General features: G+C 45.8%; 1 protein-coding gene across 1 annotated transcript in view; it reads left to right on the top strand.

Moving 5' to 3' along the window:
* The window catches only part of GLRA1 (glycine receptor alpha 1), a 52,613-nt gene that overhangs the window by 16,599 nt on the left and 17,886 nt on the right, over positions 1 to 18,128 (top strand). Inside the window, exons 4-6 of the mRNA XM_067730236.1 lie at positions 12,998 to 13,221; positions 16,180 to 16,262; positions 17,458 to 17,595. Of these exons, the coding sequence (XP_067586337.1) occupies positions 12,998 to 13,221; positions 16,180 to 16,262; positions 17,458 to 17,595 (445 nt within the window). The remainder of the gene's footprint in view (positions 1 to 12,997; positions 13,222 to 16,179; positions 16,263 to 17,457; positions 17,596 to 18,128) is intronic.

Raw genomic sequence — 18,128 nt, 5'->3', positions numbered from 1 at the left:
TGCTTTTTTATTGAGAGTGGGGACCCTGTCTTTCTCAATCATCCCTGTATTTCCAGTGCCCAGTACTTTGCCTGGACCATAGGAGCTCAATCAATATTTGTAGAGAGAATTAACATTGGAGGTTCTCCAGTTTGAACCCCCATCTCTTGTCAAAACCTCTGCCACAAATGTTGTAGTTTCTGCTTGCATACCTCCAGTGATGGGAACCCCTGCACCCCGCCAGGCAGCCCACTTCATCTTGGGACACCTCTGACATCTCCATTTGCTCATGGCTTTCATTCTGATCCTGGGGCCACAGAGAACCAATCTCTGCACCTGACAGCCCTTCCAATAACTGAGGTCAGTCCTCTCGCTCCCTGGCCATGCCTGGCTCCCTTGGCCATTCTCCCCAGTTCTCAGTCCCTTTCCCATCTAGGGTGCTCTCCGAGTACAGCCAGCATGTCAATTTCCACCTTGAGCTGAAAGGCCAAGCAATGAACCCAGACCCTCAGGAGTGCTTAGAGCAGAGCGCACCAGGGCCATGCTCATCCTTACTCTGGGTTAGTGGGCTTCAAAGCATTGTTTTTAACAGCAGCCCACCACCACAGTCCTTTTTTTTTTTTTTTTTGCGGTACGTGGGTCTCTCTCTCACCGCTGTGGCCTCTCCCGTTGCGGAGCACAGGCTCCGGACGCACAGGCTCAGCGGCCATGGCTCACGGGCCCAGCCGCTCCGCGGCATGTGGAATCTTCCCGGACCGGGGCACGAACCCACGTCCCCTGCATCGGCAGGCAGACTCTCAACCACTGCGCCACCAGGGAAGCCCCACAGTCCATTTTTAAGGTGAATCTTATGCAGCACTTTAACACACTGATTTTTGAAAATGGGCTGTTCTGGAGGAAGTGGAACAGAAGCCAGAAATCTCAATGCCTTGGCCTTTTCCTCAATCGGCCCCCGCAAGGTAGCTCTGGGGACCTCCTCAGAACCCTAAAATCATTTCTACACACACTACCTCAAAGACATTTCAGTTTAGGGACTTCCCTGGCAATCCAGTGGTTAAGAATCTGAGCTTCCACTGCCAAGGGCATGGGTTCGATCCCTGGTCAGGGAACTAGGTGCAGCCAAAAAAAAAAAAAAAAAAGACATTTCAGTTTAGGTAACAAGTCAGTGTTGACTGACACTATGCTTATGGACAGCAAAACTCTGGAACATTTTTTTAAAGTATATGAGCAACAGATGAAAACAAGTTTTGTAGTAAATCCAGTAAAAAAGAGAAGAGAGAGAGAAACAGGAATGCCCCTGCTTTGCACTCTCCCCCGTCCCATCTGAGTTAACCACTGCAGAAAACACTTTAGTGTATGTCTTACTGGTCTTCTTTCCTTGAATGTGTCAATACATCCCTTCGTTATTACACATCTTTGTCTAAATAGGATTGTGCAATACAATTTGCTTTTTTTCACTTCACCATGTCTTGGAATCTTTCCACATCACTACATACAGGTCTACCTCATTCTTAACGTTCTACACACCCTCAAATTTGGAAACATAACAATGGTTTATTATTATTACATTCAGTATGTGACAAAATGATTTTAATCAGTATTTCCAGATTTACGGCCCGCCTGTAAAATTCCACGCTCTGGACATAACATCACTTCATGGTATTTAACCACTTGTCTCCTGATGGGCCTGTAGGTTCATGCAGCTTTCACTATTACAAACAAGGGCCACAATGAATAGTCTTGCACATGACTCTTTGCATGCTTCCTTAGGATATATTACAGAAGTGGAATTACTTTATCAAAGGACCTGCACTATTTTGGCAAATATTATTGCCCAACTTGCTCCCAAAGAAGCTTCAATAATTGTTCCCACAACAGTGTTTTTATCCTTGCCAACTCAAGATATTATCAAGCTTTTAAATTTTACCAAATGGGATTTTTTAAATGGTACTTCACTGTCATTTTTAATTTTCACTCCAGATTCCTAGTGGATTTGAGTATCTTTGCTTTTTTTCTTTCTTTTTTTGCATAATGGGCATTTTGAATAATATAAGTTTCTTCTTTTACATATACCTCCATAATCCATTTGGAGTTTAGTTTGCTGTAAAGTATTTGGTGATGGTTTAACTCTATTTTTCTCTGATTAAATAGTAATTTTCCAGCATTATTCTTAAGTAGCCATTATTTCTCCACTGATCAGAAATGCTACCTTTCTCAGAAACTAAATATATATATATACACACACACACACACACACACACACACACACACACACACACATATACATATATCTTTTTCTAGTCTCAGTTTACTGTCCATTGCTCTATTATCTGTTTCCACTCTATTTTAATTACTATGGTTTAACACTGTATTTCTATATCTGGTAGAGAAAGTCCTCTGTTGTTCTTCTTTAATAAGGTTTTCTTGTCATTTCCAGTCCATTTTCTCTTCCATACAAACTGTAGAATCAGCTTGTTGATGCCTATAAAAATTGCCTCAGATTTTGATTGAGGTTGCATTGAATTTATAGATTCACTTGTAGAGAACTGACATCTTAACAATATTATATAAATGTGGTATGTCTCTCCATTTATATAGGTATTCCTTTATGCCTTTCAGTAAAGCTTTAGAAGCATTTCGTTGTGTGTGTATGTGTGTGTGTATATATAAATATATATATATATATATATATATATATATATATATATATATATATATATACACACACACATACACACACAAATCACACATTTCTCATTAGGTTTATTACTGAATATTGCGTGAGGTTGGTTAATATTGTGGATGAGATCCTTGTTTGTTGTTGCTTTTTCCATTACACGTTCAGTCTGTCTACACAGCTAATGCTAGGCCATTTACACTCTGGGATTTAGGAAGTCCAAGAAAAAGTCTATTAAGGGCCATCCATTTAGACATATCTTGACACTCCCAAAGCCTTGGTAAACTGCAGACCGAGAGGAAGCCAGGGAGAGAGCCCTCACACATGCCATAGAGTCTATTAAGAGGCAGAAAATGGGATTATAGGCAGTCTTGGTATCATCTGCTGGATGACTCTCTCCAATACACCACCATGGGAGGCATCACAGTCGTGAATTTATGGCATCCCAGGGTTGGCTCTCCATCAGATCAGATTCAGGAAGGCTGACTAATGACAATCAAAGCCACAAAAGACTGAAGTGGGTAAATAAGACCGTGAAGTTATTTTACTTTATGATGGGGCTTTCCATTCCAATAACAGCATGCTTGTGTCCTCCATGAAAGCACTCCCTTGCCATTCGTTGAATACCAGGGAAACAAATCAAAAGTTGCTTTTGACATACCAAATTGGAGGAAAAGAAGGTAGACAGTCTTGAGGAAAATCTCATCCAGGCCAGAGAGAGGTCTAAGAAACCATCCCTCCTCACCACACAGAAACCCTCTTTTCAGATACAAAAAAAGTTGTATCTGAAAAAGTTCCCCCAAGCAGTGTGACCCTATCCTTCAGATGATGCTAGACTACCAATTGCCAAATTCCTGCTCATCAAACTGCCCTTTCTTATACTACCGAATGAAGGTCTCCAATATGTTTATAAAATAGTTCTCTAAACAAGACACAATAGGGACTTCCCTGGTGGTGCAGTCGTTAAGACTCCACGCTCCCAATGCAGGGGGCCCGGGTTCGATCCCTAGTCAGGGAACTAGATCCCACATGCATGCCACAACTAAGAGTTCACATACCACAACTAAGGAGGCTGCATGCTACAACTAAGGAGCCGGCCACCCACAACAAAGAAACCCACGAGCCACAACTAAGGAGCCCTCAAGCTGCAACTAAGGAGCCTGCCTGCCGCAACTAAGACCCAGGGCAACCAAAATAAATAAATAATTTTTAAAAAAAAAAGCTCCAAAGCTGCAAAAACCCTTAAAAAAAAAAAAAAGACATAATACAATAAATCAGGGTTCCACTTAATAAATTACAAACACAGGCCTGTTCCAAATCATTGAGATTACACACGGGTTTGTGATTACGCTGAGCCTTGCCAAATTTCTTTGCTGCATGTTCACCTGTTAGTTTAACTCACAGAGATCGAACTTATTTTCCGTATTTCCAAGTTCACTAGTGGCATGTCTCACTTTTATGCCCTGTACTGCCAATACTGTCCTCTTTCCTCTTTTCAGGTTAATACCCACGCTTCAATTTGCATCCTTTGGCAACCAGTTACAGATCCACCTCAGTTTAGCATCACAATACAAAGTTCTCCATCTGATACTGACTATGAGGATATGTATGAGCCAACCTGTCACATGGGCTCAGTGAGATTCCAGTATACTATGTCTACTATGTTTCTTTCACCTACCCATCTAGGAACTTGGTTTTCAAAAAAAGGAAACAGAGGGAATTCCCTGGTGGTCCAGTGGTTAAGACTCCACATTTCCACTGCAGCGGACACAGGTTCAATCCCCAGTTGGGGAACTAAGATCCCACATGCCTCACAGAGTGGCCAAAAAAAAAAAAAAAAACAAAAGGAAATAGGCAGCATGCAATTGTCAAAAGAATGTGAAATTGGGAGCCAGACAGTCGTGGATTCACATTCCTGCTCTAGCACCTACTAGCTTAGCTATGGGACTCTGGGCAAGACACTTACGCTCTGTTTAACCTCTCTGAATTTCAGTTTCCTCCCCTGTAAAATGAGTATAATAATATTCAGTGTGCTAGGCTGATGAAAAGTTTAGAGATACAATGCATATAAAATTCTAGCAAACGTTAGACATTCAATAAAAGTGGCTGCAATTAGCATTTTTATGTAATTATTAAACTCACGCTGGGCTTTAGTGATCCCCTGAAGATAAACAAAGAGGTTCCGCTCCACTTGTCCAAACCATCGGCAGTTCTTCACAACAAATGTAGCCCTGATTATGTGCGATCCAAATGAGAATGCAACAGGCAGGGTGATGACTTAGGAGAGGTTGAAGTCATGGAGCAGGCAACTGGAGCCAAGGACGCAATGGTCAGGATCCGGGGAGTCTGCCAGCTCTGTACTTGAGTGTAGAGCAGACAATGGGTCAAATCCAAGGGGCAGGGACTTCCCTGGTGGTCCAGTGGTTAAGACTCTGTGCTTTCAATGCAGGGGTGCAGGTTCAATCCCTAGTCAGGGAACTAAGATCTCACATGCTGTGCGACGTGGCCAAAAAAAAAAAAAAAAAAAAAATTCAAGGGGCAAATCAGGAACGATGTAGGAGTACTCGTAGACTGCTGGACCTGGGGCAGAAGCCTTTTGTCCTTTGCCCGTTTTTATTTTTTATTTTTTTTTAATTTTTATTGGAGTATAGCTGCTTTACAATGTTGTATTAGTTTCCACTGTACAGCAAAGTGAATCAGCTATACGTATACATATATCCCCTCTTTTTGGATTTCCTTCCCATTTAGGTCACCACAGAGCATTGAGTAGAGTTCCCTGTGCTATATAGTAGGTTCTCATTAGTTATCTATTTTATACATAGTATCAATAGTGTATATATGTCCAGCCCAGTCCCGCAATTCATCCCACCACCCTCCTTTGCCTTGTTTTAATATTTCCTGCTAATTGTGGGTATCTACAAACCCACAGGAACATAACAGCAGCCAGAGGCAGTAGCTGATGGCATTGAGGTATCACAAAAGTGTCGCTCAGTACAAATCTGGGAGATTCTGGATGGTGTGGTCTAGTAGCTAAATGCATGGGCTCTGGCATTAACATCTTGGGTTCAAATCCCAGCTTTGCCACTTACTAGCTGTGTGACGTCAGGTACAGTACTTTAACTTGTGCATGCCTTAATTTGCCTAACTGTAAAATGAGAATAATAGAACCTACATCACAGGATTATTGTAAATATAAAACAACACACGTAAAGAACTTAGCATCATCCCTTGCATGTGGTAACATCTCAATGTATTATGTGCACTGTTATTATCAATCCTGCATCTGCCAGTAACTAGTGCTGGGAACTTGAGCTGTTAGGGCTTTAATGTCCACGTCTATCCAATGGAGATAAGAATCTGCCCTTTCATAGAACTTCATCGAACAAAACTGATGTGAGGGTGCTTTGTAAAGTCAAAAGCAGTTAATAAGTATGAGACGTTATTAATAAAAGGAACTGACACAAAAAAGAAAAACAAAAAAGAAAGAAAGAAAGAAGCGAACACAGTGTACTACTTAAAAGCACAGGACTTTGGAGTCAGCCAGTCATGGATTCGAGCCTCAGCTCTGTCACTAACTTTAGAAAAAGCATTAAGTCTCCCCAGGCTCAGTTTATCCATAAAATAGTATCCCTGTGAGAATCTGGGGAGAGGGATCATTAAAGCACTTAGCACTGTGTCTGGCACTCAGTCAAGATTCAGTAAACTCTCCATGTGCCGGTGAGCCAGGTCCATACTCTCACAGGGCAGTGATGTGACTCTTCTCACATTTGAAGGCAACATCTTTGACTGATTCCACAATGCTTCTCAGAGGTCTGGGAAAGTGCTTGAGAAGCAGCAGCAGCTCGTAAACCAAGCCTGGGACCCTCCACTCTGAATGCCCCCTGGTCCCTGGCTCTGAGCAGACTGCTCCAGTTCTCACACATTTTAATCCCAAATCCTGTCAGAGCTGAGTCTAAGTTAGAGTTTCTCCAAGGAGAGCAGAGACTGCCTGATGGCAGATTCAGCTCGGTTCTCCTCCTCCTGCCCTTAAAGGTGTACAAGCGATTAGGAAAAGTAGTGGGAAAGGGGTCAAGATTTCTGTATGCAAGTCCCACCTTAGTCACTGAACTGCTGTGTGGCCTGAGAAAAGTCTCTTTCCCTCTCTGGGCCGTGTGTAAAAGGAAGGAGTTGAGACAGAAGTCTACCTGTAATATTTGTGATGAAAATGATGAAGGATAAGCTGATGATGACAAAGAACAATGATTCTCTCCTCTGCCCCACTCTCCATCCCTACTATCTCAGTTTAGCTCTTCCTTATCTTTCATTGAACTGTCACAGTGGTCTCAAAATAAGTCTCCCTGGTCCCGTTTTCTCTCACTTCGGCATTTCATGGTCACGCCTCCCACGCTGATCTTCCTGCAGTCAAACTGGGATATTGCTCCACTGTTTAAGACTCCAGTGGTGCCCAACTGGCTACAGAATAAGATCCAAACACCTCGGTTTGGCAGTTAAGGATACCCACAGTGTCAAATCCATCCATTCTACAGCCTCATCACAGCAGAGTGGTTAAGAGCATGCGCTTTATATAATTAGACAAACCAGATTTGAATTCCAAGCCCATTATTTACTGGGTGAATTTGGACTAATTACTTAATCTCCCTGAGCCTTCTTCATCTATAAAATTAAGGTGAAACCACCTATAATCATAGGACTGTTTTAAACATAAGATGAGCGGAAGTTTGTGGCATGCTTAGCACAATGCCTGGTACTTAGTAGGTCCTCAATAAGAGGGACTTTTATTACTTACGCAGCTGACGGTTGAGCTAAACTGAACTGTTTGAATGCCCCTGCCTATACACCTTTGCTGGTGCTATTCCTTCCATATGAAATTCCTTTGATAACCTGCCCCCCCATCCCACCCCCGCCAACTCTACAAATCCTAAAGCTAAATACACCAAGGCCGAAGCCCTGGTCCTCATGTCCTGTCCTGCTCTACACCTGTATTCCTCACCTCTGTCCTTCCTCCTCACACATCACTGGCCTCCTTTCCAGCCAAAATCAGATATTATTCATATCTCAGAACAACACCAGATCTAGAGATGCTAACTTCAGGAGGATGAAACAACCTGATAGGAGCCATTTCAAATGCCACCTTCTCCCCAAAATCACTTCCAGAATCACCCAACCTGCCTGGAAGTAATGTCAATGACTTGAAAGCAATATCTAATAGCAGCTTGTTAGAACCTCTTCTGACCCTTATCACTTTCAGTTTTGTATGTTAGATTTGTGTCCATACCTTGCCTTGCTTGCTAGATAATCTGAGCTCTGTGAGGGTAGAAGCCAAGACCTGAGCCTCTGCTCTCACCGTTCTCCCACTGGGCCTCATAAGTGTTTAAAGAGTTGAATCAAGTTTAGAGAAGAAACATCCCTTTAACGGCTAGAAGGCTGAGACTTAGGAGGGTATAAGAATCTGATTCTTCATCCTCCTCTTGGGTGATGGCTCTTGGTTCTGCCTGCTGTGGGCACACATCTTGCCCTTCACGTCCTCTTCCCACCAACACACCCACTATGTTCTTAGCTCTTTCCTACTAAAGCACCTCATGCTTCCTATTTCAGCACAATACTGAGTTTAGAGGAGTTTGCTGGGAGAGGTTAGAGTCTGAAATTAGACATAACCGGGGCGGGGATGGCGCGGTGGTGGGTGCACACAGGAAGCCTTCCCTCCGTGTTTGTTGAATGACAGAACGAACAAATGAATGAGTTAATACTCTACCTTGGTCTCGCAAGCATGGAAGCTGCCCAGTTTCCAGAAATCAAGCCATCAGGGAATCTCAGATGCAAGACTAGAGAGTGGGTGCTAGAGCCTGCTGAGCCAGAGCTCCACCAGTCCCTCCCCCTCGGACTCAGAAGATGGGCCACCTTGAGGGTCAAGGCCTGGAAGCCAACTACCAGAGGTGGGACCTGAGGTTCTCAGCTGGAGAACTCCAGTGCTGTTCTTCCAGCCTCTGGGCCCGAACGTGGACCCCCATCAGGTTGAACACTGACCAGAGTGACTGTAGAGCCAAGTAAGCAAAACGGCATTTAGCTTTCAGCCTATTACAACGGTTATATTGGTCCCTTCCAAACGGCATTTCCTGCTGCTGTTTACCAACCGGGGAGGAGAAAATCGATGCAGCAGCTCGTCTGGGGAGCGGGTGCTGAGGGGAGAAGGGGGCACTAGGAGAAGGGGACAAGTCGCCTGAGGACACCAGACACAGTCTCCTCAGCTCTTACCCTCACTTCTCATGAATCGCTTCAAAGCGAGACCCTATGGTTTTCATTTTGTTTTTCTCCTTTTAGGTGACGTATGTTTCTATTGCTTTATAATCAACAAGCATTACTTCTGTGATAAGAAAAATAAAGTATTTTTAAATATCAGTAATAAAATGCAACTGTAATAATATCCTTCCCTACTTAAAATTCTTCGAAGACTCCACATTAGTCCCAGGATGGAGTCCGCATTCCCCAGGACAGCCTGCTGGGCGCTGCGTGCTTCCTCCCCCTCCTGCCCTGACTCATCTACTTGCTGTTCGGTCCAAAGCACCATGCTCTTGCTTTATCTCTAGGCCTTCACAAGTGCAGTTCCAACTGCCCAAAATGCTTTTCCTTTTTGGCTCTGCCATATTTGGTCTCACCTTAACTTCTGTATCTCCCCAGTGCCCTGTACCTAATCCCCAGCAGAGCCCAATCTCCGTGTGGTGTAAGCACTACACCGTAGGCTCTGTGACAGCACAAACATGTCTTTCTTGTTCTCAGCGTGTTCTCCAGTGCCGAGAACAGTGCCTGGCACTTAGATGCTCCATTAAATGTCGCTGGAAAACATAAAACTAATAACGATCACCTATTAGATTTGGCAGGGTTCTTAGAGACCATCTAGCCTAACTCCTCCTTCTAACAGTGGGGCCCGGAGAAGTAAATCCAGATTTTAGTCCCAGGTCTCTTCTGAATTGCTATGTGACCTTGGGCAATGCCTCCTCTCTCTGACCCGCAGTATCTCCAGTATAAAATCGGGAAAGCTCGAGCTTCCCTGGTGGCGCAGTGGTTGAGAGTCTGCCTGCCAATACAGGGGACACGGGTTCGTGCCCCGGTCCGGGAAGATCCCACATGCCACGGAGCGGCTGGGCCCGTGAGCCATGGCCGCTGAGTCTGCGCGTCCGGAGCCTGTGCTCCACAATGGGAGAGGCCCGCGTACGTCAAAAAAATAAAAAATAAATAAAAAATGGGGAAAGCTCTTCCTACCCCATCTTTTTCCGGCTCTGCTTCCCCCTCCCCCTCCCCTTCCTGGGTGGTGGATAGCTCCAGGTACACCGACTGGGTGAGTAGGTAGGATGGTGCAAGAGAAAGAGGAGGTCAGGTTTATCCTCTCAAACTGTTGCCCTTCAGGTTGAGGAGATAAGACACACACAGTGAGGTAGTGCTAAATTAAACGTTTCTGGCCACTCCATTTTGCTAGGAGATCAGAAAAGGAAGAGGTCAGGGAAGCCTGGGGGCACCAAGCCTCCTACAGGAGATAAGACTTAAACTGAGCAGGCAGTGGGGGTGAGAGAAGAGGCTCCCCAGCACAGAACCAGCCATCCATAGCCAGGGGACGTAATCAACAGGTGCTCACTAGAAGGTCGGGCTGATGTGGATTCAGATTCCAGCTCTGCTGCTTACTAGCTCAACCTTTCCAAACCTCAGTTTCCTGAACCTCACTAGGAGAATCTGAATGTCTAGCTTGCAGGGGTTTTGTAGGGATTAAATGTATGTGACAGTATCTAGAACAGTGCCTGGTGCCTAACAGGCCATTTTAAGAAATGCCACTTTCTTTTCTTCCTTCCAGCCACATAAACTGGCTTGACATGTTGCTGGCAAGAACATCAGAAGTGCAGCTGGGGTTTGGGGACTGAAGGCTTTTTCTGTCCAACCATTCATAGTCTGTTTACTCTGACATGATTCCCAGTGCCTCATCTCTCCCTCCCTCCCTCCCTCTCTCCCTCTCTCCCTCTCTCTCTCTCTCTCTCTCTCTCTCACACTCACACACACACACACACACAAACACACACACACACACAAACACACACACACACACACACACAAACACAAGCACTTCATGTAAAATCCACAGGACAAACAGAGGCTGTTTCTAATCCCTGATGAGATGGGGCCAGGTTGAGAGCTATTACAATCAACAGGAAAAACAAAGAATCAACCTCCAGTCTGGCCTGAAGTTTTCCCTCCACCGCAGGACTTATAAGATAGGAAATTTTTTTTAACATCTTTATTGGAGTCTAATTGCTTTACAATGGTGTGTTAGTTTCTGCTTTATAACAAAGTGAATCAGCTATACATATACCTATGTTCCCATACCTCCTCCCTCTTGCGTCTCCCTCCCACCCTCCCTATCCAACCCCGCTAGGTGGTCACAAAGCACCAAGCTGATCTCCCTGTGCTATGCGGCTGCTTCCCACTAGCTAGCTATTTTGCATTTGGTAGTGTATATATGTCCATGCCACTCTCTCACTTCATCCCAGCTTACCCTTCCCCCTCCCCGTGTCCTCAAGTCCATTCTCTACGTCTGTGTCTTTATTCCTGATTATGAGACCAAATGTCATTTTCTATGGGGCTAGAGGGAGAGGCTTCAACTAAATTATAGAACAGTCCCATAAGACGTCTTGGAACATTTCAGGAAGCTACTGATATTCCTGTAGGCAAACAGAATGTGGGAGGAAGTGGCAGGGGGGGAGCGTGGGGGGCAGAAGGGCTGTTTGCTTCTGTCCATTCCTGCTGATGACAGATCGAGGGTGATCAGGATTTACGGGTAGCACCCCAAAAGAAAATATAGCATAACCTCCTTTATCCTGCACCTTCAGAGAAAAAGCAGCAGCAGGTGCTTCTGAGCAGAGATTATTCCCTGAAGGAGAACATTTAAAGTTAGACTTCAACTGAGGTTATTAATCTTCTAGGGAACTATAAACCCTCTTGGGAATCCAACAGAGAGAGCTATACCCTTCTTCACAGGAAAACACAAATACACCCCAAATTCTACTTGCAATGGAATATTCACGGGCCCCAAGTTTACAATGTCTCTCTAACAAAATTTAAAACTTTTCTTAATGGAAATATTTCTTAACTTCATTACCCAGTTTCCCACTGTGGAGACCTACCACTAATTGCTTCTCAGGTTGTTAATGAGAACTAAATGGATTCTTTAAGACCCTCTAAGACCCAATGAACAAATCCTCAGCTAAGAGTCAAGGCACCTGGGCTTCAAAATCAACTCTGCTCTACATTTTCAGAGAGACACGGCCAGTCTCAACTCTCTCTAGATTTCAGTTCCCTCATCTGGAAAAAAAAAAAAGGTGGGGAAGCGGGTAGCTTTGACTAGGACAGCAATTTCTAACCCACATTCTGTAGAAGATGAGCCTCATGCACAAAATAAAAGAGTTCTATGGCCAAAATAAATCAAGGCAATGTTGCATAGTCTATTCCCCTCTTGGAGATGCACACAACTCCTCAGCATATTAAGGTCTCTGAGAAGTCCTGCCATAAAGAAATCTGATACATTTGGTTTAATCAAACATTTCCCTACTTGGTTTGATCATGACTTTTTTTGTCCCATCAGAGAGCATTTAACTTAGCGCTGGGTTCCAGTAAGATGTGGCATCTATTAGTCCTCCCCAAACAAACAAATCAACACATGATAGAAGGTAACAGAAGGCCGGTATTAAAACAGAGTGGTGTGAACCCTAAGACCAGCAGAACACTATAAAATCCCTGCACCCAACTTTCCTTCACTGCTTGGGAATTGGGCAAAATAGTGTGAATGCTCAGGCGTCAGCTTTTAGTCTTTTCTTTTGTTCCTTCAATCTGTCTAGAATAGTGACTCTCAAACCTTAGTGGGCATAAGAATTACTGCACTGATGGGGTTGATAATAAAAGGGGGACTTCAGCTTTATCTGTGATGTATTATTTCTCTTATCTAACAAAAACTGAAGCAAACACAACAAAGCGTTAACAGGATGAAAAACAGGTGTTTATTACATCAGTATGAACTTCATTTTTTAAATTTTTCAGAAGAAAGAATAACATTTAATTAATCTCAGTTCAGAGTTGAATATACTTAACAGGGCATCTAGAGAATTTTCAGGGATAATTATGACTGCCCTGATTTTTGCCTGATGCACAGACTTTACGTCTCATCCCCATGTAAGATGCAACCACGCTCTGATAGCATCCTCCAGGAGGGGCTTTGGGAAGCGCTGACCGAAAGCACCTGGGCCCTCCAAGATGTGACATCCCAGGGCCTGACTCTGAGTCCACCTCCTTATCTCCTGCCTGTAGGACTATAGGGTCAACATCTTCCTACGGCAGCAGTGGAACGACCCCCGGCTGGCCTACAACGAATACCCGGATGACTCTCTGGACCTGGACCCATCCATGTTGGACTCCATCTGGAAACCTGACTTGTTCTTTGCCAATGAGAAGGGGGCCCACTTCCACGAGATCACCACGGACAACAAACTGCTGAGGATCTCCCGGAATGGGAATGTCCTCTACAGCATCCGGTGAGTTCTGTACAGGCTCATCCCCTCCATTCTCAGAACATACCCTGTGGGGGCAGACGCTAAGAGGAGGGCGAAACAGAGGTGAACAGGCCCTGGCAACCGAACACCTTTACGGAATAGGCAGAGCCAGCTCTGCAGCTTACACTCAGCAAGTAAGAATAAAATACCACGGGAACTCCTAGAAGCGAGTAGTTCATTATAACCAGGGGGACCAAGGAAGCATCCTAGAGAGGGAAGGTTAAAGTTAGGACCCCAAGCTTACCCAGAATTTCAATCAAACAAGATGGGAAAAGAATATTCAAAGACAATGCTGACCCCAGGAACACTCGGTTACTCAAGATGAATAAATTCCAGAGAGCTGCTGAACAACAATACTCTATAGTTAACAATACTCTACTGTACATTTAAACACTTATTAAGAGGGTAGAGCTCATGTTAAACGTTTCTATCATAATTTTAAATAATAGCCGAGCAAAGGCGCAAAGTCTGAAAAATCACAGCAACTTCAACATAAATGGCCTGCCAGGTGGACGGTGCTGCTCACAGGTATAAGCCAGGGCTGCTCCTTCCCTTCTAGAAAGCCTTTCTATCCTCTACTCCTTGCACTGAGTCTGCTGGGACTCCCCTCCCCAGTCGGGGGATATCCTGCATACACTGGTTATGGGCAAACTTTCAGAGCTTCCTGCCACACTCTGTGCCCCTCCCAACCCACCTAATTCTCAGTCTCCTCCCCCAAGGCATGGAGAGAAGGACCAATGTCCATGTTATATCCTTACTACGTACCATTCACTGGCTCAGACTTTATATGTATTATTTAAAATCCTCCTAACAACCCTATGAAGTAGGCTTTATTACGCCCACTTTGCAGATTAGACAAGTGAGGATCTGAAAGTTTAAGCAACTTGCCAGAGTTCCCACAGCTACAAAGTAGCAGAACCTAGATTCTAATCTGTTAGTGTGCACCTAATGCCCACTCAGAGCCTAGAAGAATAGTGCAGAGCATTCAATAGGCACTCAAATATTTGATGAGTGAATGAATATGTTTTTATTTCAAAGAGCTTAAAGGGACACTGGTCCTACTACTGCTGTGTAGCACAGGGAACTCTGCTCAATGTTATGTGGCAGCCTGGATGGAAGGGGAGTTTGGGGGAGAATGGATACATGTATATGTATGGCTGAGCCGCTTTGCTGTGCACCTGAAACTATCACAACATTGTTCATCGGCTATACGCCAATATAAAATAAAAAGTTAAAAAAAAAAGGTGGGGAGGGGACACTGGTCCTAAATGACTCTCCTGCCCCTCCAGTCCCTCAGGGGAATATATCTTTTTATTTCCATTAGGAGATGAGCTTTAAGTGTCCAAGCCCATTGGAGAGGCCGCACAGATCCTAATCCCCAAATGTGAATGGATTCAGAGTCTCCCGTGAGAGCAGGCTGGGTGGGAGAGGGGACTCAGGGACCTCAGCAGGTAAAGGAGGCACCATGGAAGGGCAGACTGGGAGGAATCCGAGGCCAACATGGCCTTCCTCACCCATTGCCCGCCCCACCCAGTGCGCATCCAGACTGGAAGGGTGACGGGCTCAGGATGGCCACCGAGGCCTGGCTGGCTTGGATTCTGCTGCAGCCAGGCTCAGTTTCATATCTCCAGGAAGCTAAGCCCCAGTGCAGCATGACAGAAAGACAAATCAGCAGAAAGTGATGTTCCAAGGTCATTCAACTTCAGGAAGTTCACCCACTGTGACGGCTGCCCCACTTCGGAGCTTTTATCTTCAGAAATTCAACTGCGTGCACTTTCCCTTCCCTTCCCCCTCCTTCTCCAGCTCCCTCTTTCCCCTCTTCTTCCCCTCCCTCTCCCTGCCCTTTCCCTCCCTGCCTCTGCCTTGTGCTTAAAGGGCCCGCATCCACAGCCGTGGGTGAGAGCTGGAGCAGGAAGTTCGCGCCAGGCCGTGGGCCTCACCACGTGGGGCCGAGGTGCCAGCAGCTAAGCCCCACAAGACCACCAGTTAGGGGTCTTCGGGTATTGAGGTTGGCTTTTCAGGACAGCAGTGCTAGAAAGCCCACCAGCAAACATACGAGCTCGAAATCCAAAAGCCAGGAGACCTGGTTTCGAACCCTGGCTGAGCCATCAGCTGGCTGTGTGACCTGACATGCCTCCCCACCTAGCCTTCTCTGCATCCCAGTTCTCTCACCTGTCCAGTGCAGGAGATGGCCTGATGATCTAAGTCTCTCTGGCCTCCACGAGCCTTTCTTCTCTGTTCCCTGCAGCAGGGGCTCAGATGCTGGCAAAGCCTTTCAAGCCGAAGTCTTGCATCGCAGCTGAGCTGCAGACCTCGGATTCTGTTAGGGGGACTCCCTCTGGTTCTGAGGCTGCAGTCTCTGCCAGGGCTGAACAACCCAAAATAAACAGCTAGCCCAGACGCCTGGAGCAACCACCACTCCCCAACTGACCCCAGCAGGAGCCCGCAGATGCGAGTCAGCTGTGTTGGACACCCAGCGTGCAGGGAGCCTCTTGGAAATCACTTTTGATGAGCCTAGTGTGTGAAGGGAGAACCCAAGAACCACCTGCGCACCTGCTACATACAGGTGCACCTGGGGATGCTTGAGGCCTGGTGGTGCTCAATTTAAAATTCAGGCTCTGCCCTACCTGAGGGCTCTACAGAAGAGAAGGGATGGAGGTGGCCCATGGCCCACAGGCCTTCAGGCAACTTGCTAAAGGCAAGTTTCTAGAAGCCAGACAGACGCCAAAGAAGCCCAGAAGTTCCACTGACTTGTGTGACTTTAGGCAACCTACTTTATCTCTCTGACGTGGAAAATATACATATATTATTTCAATAAACACTGGTTCCCTAGCCTCCTTGGCCTTTCCTAGATAACTGATTTTCCAGTAGTAACTGGAACAGAGGCACAGCTTCTCTGGTTTGTGGTTCCAACATCATACAAGTCCTTTCTCTTCCCAGAATCACCCTGACACTGGCCTGCCCCATGGACTTGAAGAATTTCCCCATGGATGTCCAGACGTGCATTATGCAACTGGAAAGCTGTGAGTCCCTTGCATGAGGCCTCTAAAAGAACCAGACTCTCCTATCCCCATGGGACCAGCATAAATTCCCACACAGATGCTCCTAACCACTGGACCCCAGGAGATTACTGTAATAGCCCAAAATACCAGATGAGGTGCTTTGCTCTTAGAAAACGCATTAGAAATATAACTTCCCTAACATTGTCTGACTGAAGTTCAGCTCTGGAGCCAGCAGCATTCTCCAAAGAGGCACTGTTCCATGTCCCCTGTGAACATGCTCGCCAGGAATGGAGGAGCAATAGCTTGAATAAGTCATGGATGCTCACTCCAGCAAGGGAGAGGTCTTCTGCACAAGTAACTCTAAGGCAGGCAGCAAGTGGTAAGTGTGTGGTTAGACGTACAAAATGCTGTGGCCTCAAGGCAGAAAGTGCACTTCCTTCTGACTGGGAAGGAGACAGGGTATGGAGAAGGCTTTATGGAGGAGATCACAGGTGAACCAAGATTTTAACAGATAGGGGAGCTCACTTCTTTGACTGCAAACACAGAAACCAATCTGACTCATGTAAAGAATGGAATTAAGTGGGAGGACATAGGGGTTCCACATGGACTTGAAGGAAAAGCTAAAGTACAAGAACCAGGCCAGAGCATTTAGGCAACAGGAACTAACAGACCATCCCCTCGGAGCACCACCTCTGAGGAGAGTCTGCACCAGCCATCTCCGAACGCTTTGTCACTTTACTCTGGGGCAGAGAGTCTGATTGGCCTAGTTGAGTCACCATCTCACACCTTGGCCCCCAACTGATAGCCCCGCCAGGATAGCATACCATACAGTTATTCCCCAGAGGAAAATCTGCTGGGGGCACAAGAGGGGGACTTGCAAGGATGGTGCACAGGCAAAAAGAGCAGAGGTCAGCTGAATCTGACATGGGACTGAGGGGTGAAGGCAAGAGGACGAGCTGAGGTGGGAGGCTGGCGGGGGTGGGTAAGAGAGGTAGAAGGGCTGTAGGGTAGATGTCAACAACGAAACCAGCTTTAACCTCTTGTGTGGGGAGAAAAAAACCGCAGCAGTGACATAGTCTCACGAGTTCCACTGAGTGTCTGATGCCTCTCTGCTTCTAACATGCTTCATGTTAGACGCCCTTCCTGCAGTACCCCTGACGTGCTTCAAATAAGAGCTTCCGGGTGGTGACTTCTCCTCCTTCTCATCCCATCCCAGTTGGATACACCATGAATGACCTCATCTTTGAGTGGCAGGAGCAGGGGGCTGTGCAAGTGGCAGATGGACTGACTCTGCCCCAGTTTATCCTGAAGGAGGAGAAGGACTTGAGGTACTGCACCAAGCATTACAACACAGGTACGTGCGACGGCCCACCTCAACCCAGCCAGGGCCAGAGGTCAGTGCAAACATTCATTCAGTCGCTGATCCAACGGATCTTCCGAGGTACCCGTGGTGGATCCATCTCCGTATTTATTACCTAGTGGTCAAGAGAATGTCCCTTGAAACCAAAAAGTGGCTCCCACGCTTTCTTCCTGTGAGTCCTGGGACAAGTCACTTGAGCTTGGGCCATATCTCATGACAAGGGGAGCTGGGAGATACAGTCTCTTTTCCAGGTAGCAGTATGTCCAGCTCAGGACGGACCCTGTCCCTAAGGCAGAAGGGAGAGCTGACAGTGGGAGGACATCTAGCAGTGTCTATCACAGAGGGACTGGCATTTCTATTTTTTTTTTAAGATTTTTTTTTTGATGTGGACCATTTTGAAGTCTTTACTGAATTTGTTACAATATTGCTTCTGTTTTATGCTCTGGTTTTGTTTTTCTTTTTGTTTTTTGTTTTTTTGGCTGTGAGGCATGTGGGATTTTAGCTCCCCGAGCAGGGATCGAACCTGC

Source organism: Pseudorca crassidens, chromosome 3 (assembly GCF_039906515.1).
Source record: "Pseudorca crassidens isolate mPseCra1 chromosome 3, mPseCra1.hap1, whole genome shotgun sequence".
In the NCBI taxonomy this organism is placed as follows: domain Eukaryota; kingdom Metazoa; phylum Chordata; class Mammalia; order Artiodactyla; family Delphinidae; genus Pseudorca; species Pseudorca crassidens.
The sequence above is the reverse complement of the archived record's forward strand: the minus strand, read 5'-3'. Positions and strand labels throughout refer to the sequence as shown.